At 44.1% G+C, this 5,958-nt stretch overlaps 1 protein-coding gene across 9 annotated transcripts; it reads right to left on the bottom strand.

Annotated features, from left to right (window-relative positions):
* Positions 1-749: 749 nt before the first annotated feature.
* Positions 750-5,726, bottom strand: LOC120902814 (anoctamin-10). 9 transcript variants are annotated; one of them, XM_040311834.1, is made up of 7 exons: positions 5,691-5,726; positions 4,435-4,652; positions 3,657-4,050; positions 2,390-3,587; positions 1,948-2,327; positions 1,712-1,886; positions 914-988 (listed from the first exon to the last, which is right to left on the bottom strand). In XM_040311834.1, exons 2-7 carry the CDS (start codon positions 4,448-4,450, stop codon positions 914-916), a joined length of 2,238 nt encoding a protein of 745 aa, XP_040167768.1. In that variant the 5' UTR covers positions 4,451-4,652; positions 5,691-5,726. The 9 variants fall into 9 exon arrangements, with proteins under 9 accessions (XP_040167762.1, XP_040167771.1, XP_040167768.1 ...); XM_040311836.1 differs by having other exon boundaries at positions 5,675-5,693; XM_040311832.1 differs by lacking the exon at positions 5,691-5,726 and adding an exon at positions 5,641-5,662.
* Between the last annotated feature and the right edge of the window lie 232 nt (positions 5,727-5,958).

Here is a 5,958-nt window from a genome sequence, read left to right as displayed (position 1 = left end):
TCGAGCAGGCCTCCGACCCTTCATTCACCTCTCCAAATCATTCCAAACGAAACTACCAAAACAAAAACTATTAAAAAATATAATTATAATTTGTGTACTAATTGAAAAAAATATATTAAAAAAAAGATATGGACGGCATAGCAGTTGAAAAGAAGTTAAAAGTGCGAGGCAAAACAAAATAACTGTGCAACTTTGAAAAATCGGTTGAATTCTTTCAGAAAAATCAGTCATTCCAAGCGGCTGCGGTTCGAAAAAGTTGATGTTTTTCATCGTCCGTATGTTTTAACCAATCGATTAACAATTTCTTTAACAAAAAAGAGTTCCTAAGTGGAGAATAGGGTTCTAAGTGCAATTTAGTATTCTTCGAATAAATAAATACAAAGTAAGTAAAAAAGTATGCAACAGTGATGTGCGTTCCGAAGCAAACCTTATAGACACTGAGCCTGTTTTCAATGAACAGATCCCTTTCCTTCTTTTTCAAAAAGCTCCTAGAACTGTTCCTCATTTTAGAATATGTTGCAATACTCCCATGAGGTTGAACTTCTCCGAACTTACTCCGGTTGAACTTAAGCTTTCAAAATTATTTGACTTGTTCGAGGTGGACCTTTGCTCTTCTTCTAGAGACTTCGGATCCATTTCTGTAACAGTGATAAGTTACTCCATCGTTCTCACCAGCATGTAATTTGTATAACTCCACTTAATTTACGAGTACTTTCTTTCAAATAAAGGTACAAAGAGAAACTTTAATATTAATTTGCAACAATGTTTTATTAAAATCATCAAACAGTATCCTCCTAACACGATCGCGTGCCTTGTTGCCCCATTTCTAATGGTTCTTATGCTTAGAAAATAAAATCACTTATTAAGTTAATAACCCAGTTGGTAACAATTTTGCAATCATCTCTGTATCTTCTTAGCTCAGCATCGAATGCGTATCGTATACGCTACGAAACCTGCGGAACAGCACGTTGCGAGATCGTTGTGCGTTCTGTAAGTAATAACAATGGGCGGAGCGTAGCCCTCCTTTGTAGACAGGTGATCTTCGGCCAATTGTTAAGTAAATCTTTTATCACACACAAACACACACACACACACTAACACACACGCACATGCAACACACTTTAATTTTAAGAAACCATAAGCTTCATGGCTGGAGGCGAAGATCTACGTCCTGTCCTTGCTTGGACTGTATGCATTATGCTCTTGAGGTAGATATTGCTATGGCTGTTTGAAAAACTGTTATTTGCAGCTCTGGTGTTTGTAGCACAAAACCGAGAACATTCTAACTCTCTCACTCTATTTGATTAGGGCACTTGCTGGTATTAAAATAAGCATAACACATTAGTTGCTTAGAGCGTGTACAACGCAGTTACTTATTACTTATTACTAAAACAGCATGATCGGGAGCTTGGTTTTGGCGTTCATCGTGTGTAGGGGATCGTGTTTTTTGCTGTTGAATGACGAGATGGGGCAAATGGGACTGAAAATGCGGATACAGGGCGAACTCCAGCAGGTGGTGTGCTGTATTGTGTGTTGTCTATTCCTACAAAATGAAGTAAAACTTGTTATCCTTTTTGAGGTGTAAAATATTATGCATGATTATTGCTGTGATCGTTTCGCGAGATGGCTGTTGATAATTGAAAGTTAGCGAGAAAAAAAGAAGAAACATATTGTGCACACAGAAGAACATCAGTGCTCATTGCTTCCGTACCTCTCGTTTCAGTGCTTGACGAGACTCGTGTTCGGCTTTTGCCAGTGCCACCCGGACCCAGTGCGGCGTATCCGGGATCGCTTTGTAGATAAACCAGGTTAACCCGAGCAGGACGTGCTCGATGATAAGGAAGGTAAGTGTGTACGCTTCACGGGTTAATCCGGCACCGAGCTCTCTGCAATGAAGGAAGTGAAGGTAACATGCAATAAACAATTCAACACACCACCTAATCTTACCTCATATGAGGCGACAGGTAAAGTATGCCACAGTTGGTAAGTATCGAAATAACGGCCAGCGTTTCAAATGCCAACTGCCAGGCGCCGATATTTTTCGTGCGTCGCGCAAACGGTCGCTTGAAGAAGCTGCACAGCTTGTACGCATCGAGCCGTATCTCGATCACGTTGTTCAGTATTGCCCAGAAGGCGGTTAGGGGCGCCACCGAGGAAAACAGCACCACGTACCCGAACTGTATGTACAGCTCGAGATAGTCATCGTACGTGTTGTACTCCTCCAGGATCGCTTCCTTGCGATTCTGCACCACACGCGGATCGTCTTCGTCTAGCGAGCGGAGTCCCATCTCATCGTACGATTCGTGGGCTAGCTTTAGCTTCTCGTACTGGAAAAAAGAAGGCAACAGTTTAATATGACCTGTAGCGAAACATCAACCCTCACACTCACATTTGACTTCACAAACAATCGCACAATCTTCAATCCAACCTTCTTCTTCAGATAAGGGTACAGATTTTCAAACACGTTCTGTAGGAATTGCAGCACGATCAGTTGCATCATGAGTTGCGTTTTCAGCATCTTCATGTCCTGCAGGATGAACGCGATATAGAACAGACACAGGAAGTTGTTCACAAACTCCAGCACAATCAGCTTGTTGACCCGGTGCCGCTCGTACTGGCTCTGGGTGCGATGGTTCTCCTTGTCCGTTAGGTACGTCGCCAGCCGATCGTACGCCAGCGTCGATACGGCAATGTAGATCGCGTTCACAACCGACGGCAAATACAGGATGTACGCATCCGGTCCAAACAGTTCCGCCAGGTACGCCTCGACGTAAAACTGAAAGATCGTCACAAACGCCGCAATGCCCATGCACAGCATAATGATCGGTGCCGTCACGCAGTACATCTGCACGTACGTTTTCCACTTCGGGTACTGCGGTGTCCATTTGCCGGTGATGGGATCACGCGCCAGCTTCCCATAGTAACCGGGCCGCGGCTCATCCAGATTCGTCATCGTGATCGTGCCCCAGCGGTATGCGTGCGACGAGCTTTTGCGCTTCCAAAGCTCCAGAAACACCTTCATCCAGACGACGTAAAACACGCAGAAAAATGGCACAGTTTCCGTTTCCTCCGACAGGCCGAGCTGCAGAAAACCGAACACCGTCGGCACGACCAGTGCGTACGTGTAAAACCCAAGGAAGGAAAAGTACATGCCGACACTCTCGCCAAAGTAGTCCCGTATCTCGTCGATCGGTTGCACGCGCGTCGGTTTGATCCAGCGATGGCGCAGCTCCTTCAGCGTGCGCTTGTCGTGCAGCGAGTAAAGGTTCGTGATCAGTTCCGCACTCTGTGCCGCCTGTATGATCGATTGACCGTGGTAAAGGATGATCTTTGTGCCCGGTATCCGATGCTCGTCGTCGGCCGCCTTGATCGTTTCCAGCGCGTGCTTGACGATGATTTGCCGATCGGCAGGCGTTAGAATGTCCTCCAGTGCCATGTTTTCATCGTAGAAAAACTCATCCAAACAAGCCACGTTGAAGTTGCGTATGATGCCGGATTTGGTGCGCTTCATAAAGCCCATATCGTCGGCAATTTCGAGTAGCTTCATATGCGTGGCGGAAAGGTGGAAAATGATCGTTTTACTATCTCTAAAAATAAGATAAAATATACATTTTTGTTGTATTGTATAGCATTTAAACACTTCTCTTTTGACATACTTGCTGAGAGGTTCCTTGCGCACCATCAATTCCATCCCGCCGTCCACCCGGCGACCGCGGATCTTGTCCATAATCCACTGTATCGCCTCGACCGGTGCATTCTCACCGAACTCCAGCAGCATAAGGCTTTCACCGAACGGTTCCTGCTCATCGTCCGGCGGACGTGCCTTGTCCTGTCGCGTCACCTTGGGTTGATTAATCCGAACCGTACCCTTGCGATTGCGCAACTCATTTAGCTTGTTCTGCTCTCCACTGTGATCCATCTTTTCGAGCAGGTTGATCTGGGAATTTCTTTGCAACAGCGACGGTATAGTGGGACGTGCCGGTAGCCCGATTTCTTCCGCCAGTTCCTCTTCATCATTCTCCGCAAAATGCAGATTCGGGATAAGGTTTTCTGTAAAGGGTTGAACACGTTACAAAATTAATAAAAAATCGATTTCACAGATTTCACTAAAACACAGTGTGCCGAGTACAGGTGGAATCGAGTGCCAAAAAGGTAGGAAACTACAGGCTCTACTGGCTGTTTGGTGGGTTCGGTGGGTGCATCGAAAGAGCTGGATCGTGCGCTTCCAAGAGCAATGTTACATACTGAAACGTGCCGTTCCTTTCTGCAGAAAGGATGAATCACCACCGGCCGGTTGGGGTCGTCTGGAGCGCATCGCGATCTACAGGTGATCGCCTTTTTGGGCTGCTACGAAACACGAAACAGGTTGCCAGCACGTTTGCCTCTGCCCGTCTGGAAGAATTTCGTTTTAAACTGGAATGATTGCTTACTTACCCTTAAGGTCGTCCATGGCTCTACCGGTACCGGTGACCAACAACTTGGTGCTGACGCGTTCGCGATGTCGTTGCCTTTCTACACGCTACCCTGTGCATCACGATCACAAGGCCATTTCGCGGACGGACGGACGGATTTTCAATGACGACAACAAACGACACCACTACGAAGGCGATCGCGCTGATCGTGGTTTGTGTGGCTTGGGTGCTAATGAAACGCTACTCGATAAAATAAACAGAAAAAAAGAAACATGATTGAGTTTACCTTTGCTGTAGCTTACAAGCAACCTTTTGTGGATGTATTGACAGGCAGCAGACGGTAAAACACAAGCAATTTATATTTCTATTGCTTCCACCTGGGAACCTGGGCTGCTAAGTAAGTAAGATTCTCTGTGTGGTTCTTTTCCTCTGAGTCAGATCGCTTCGGTGGTTTAAAAATAATATTTTCCACTTTGCTGCCACATCGGTACATTTAGCAGGCATCAGCAGCTGTCTACATTACCACACACTCTTTTTTTCGATCGGAGAATAATTATTTCGTTTCATGCTGAATAAAACTCATTTTTGTAGGCAATTTCTTCCATTTATGGTTGCTTCGCTTTAATTGATTTTTGAGACTTGATAAGCTCAAATAAAACGACACTGTTTGTTTGCACTGCTAATAATTTAATTGCAATCACACTAGATAAGGTAATAAAGAACCATTGCCACAGCGATAAATGTACCCAACATTAGATTGATTGCGGTTTGCTGATAAGAACAACTTCACCACAACGATATTTTACCACGAACCGATGGCGGCTGCTTCTTATCACTGAAGCGGATTTAATTATTTTATCACAACGATTGTATCTACTTTCAACCAGAACACCACAGCCACGGAAGAGTACGTGTCTGGTTCACAGAATAATATGATTATTTTTGCGCGATCTTCATCAACGCTGTCTGGCGAGTCTGCTTGAGCGCAATGTTGCGTATGTGTGAGTGAGATGTTGGCTACGCGCGTACAGGGAGTGTGTGAGTGTGTTTGTGATGACGAGCAAAGAAAGCGGCCAGAAAACAGCTGATTGGTATTCTTGCTCCGTTGCCGCAAATGGACAATATTTTACACGAAGAAACTGGTGTTTATTTCATAGATTTATTGGAAGATTCTAAGTTCAATTGTAAGCAGATAGTTTATGCAAAGATTTGATAGTGTTTTAAGCACCCGATGTTATATTATTACAGTGAACACCGCTTACAAGCGCAAGTACAAACCAGATATACGGAATGAACAAAATAACACGCTGTTGTTGATGTTGTTGACAGATGTGTTTTGGATGAATGTTAAGAGCGGTTTACACAAAGCAATTATTTTGTCATTGAAATAATAGAAAATTTGAGCAATTTTATAACAATTCCAGAACGATTTTGCTGTAATAATTTGTGAAGTGAAACTTAAAGACAAATTTGCCTTATTTTCAATTATAATTTAAGAAAATTAACCAAGAAACTCTATGCGAGGTTATTTTAGGTTTGCGTCTTG

Source organism: Anopheles arabiensis, chromosome 3, assembly GCF_016920715.1.
Source record: "Anopheles arabiensis isolate DONGOLA chromosome 3, AaraD3, whole genome shotgun sequence".
Classification (NCBI taxonomy): domain Eukaryota; kingdom Metazoa; phylum Arthropoda; class Insecta; order Diptera; family Culicidae; genus Anopheles; species Anopheles arabiensis.
This window is presented reverse-complemented; position numbering and strand designations above follow the sequence as displayed.

Coding starts and splice junctions, on each gene's coding strand:
- LOC120902814 (XM_040311828.1), bottom strand. CDS start 4,315: ATGCGCTCCAGACGACCCCAACCGGCCGGTGGTGATTCATCCTTTCTG. Junction 3,588..3,656: donor CGCAAGGAACCTCTCAGCAA/GTATGTCAAAAG, acceptor TCTTATTTTTAG/AGATAGTAAAACGATCATTT. Junction 2,328..2,389: donor GATTGTTTGTGAAGTCAAAT/GTGAGTGTGAGG, acceptor TCTTTTTTCCAG/TACGAGAAGCTAAAGCTAGC.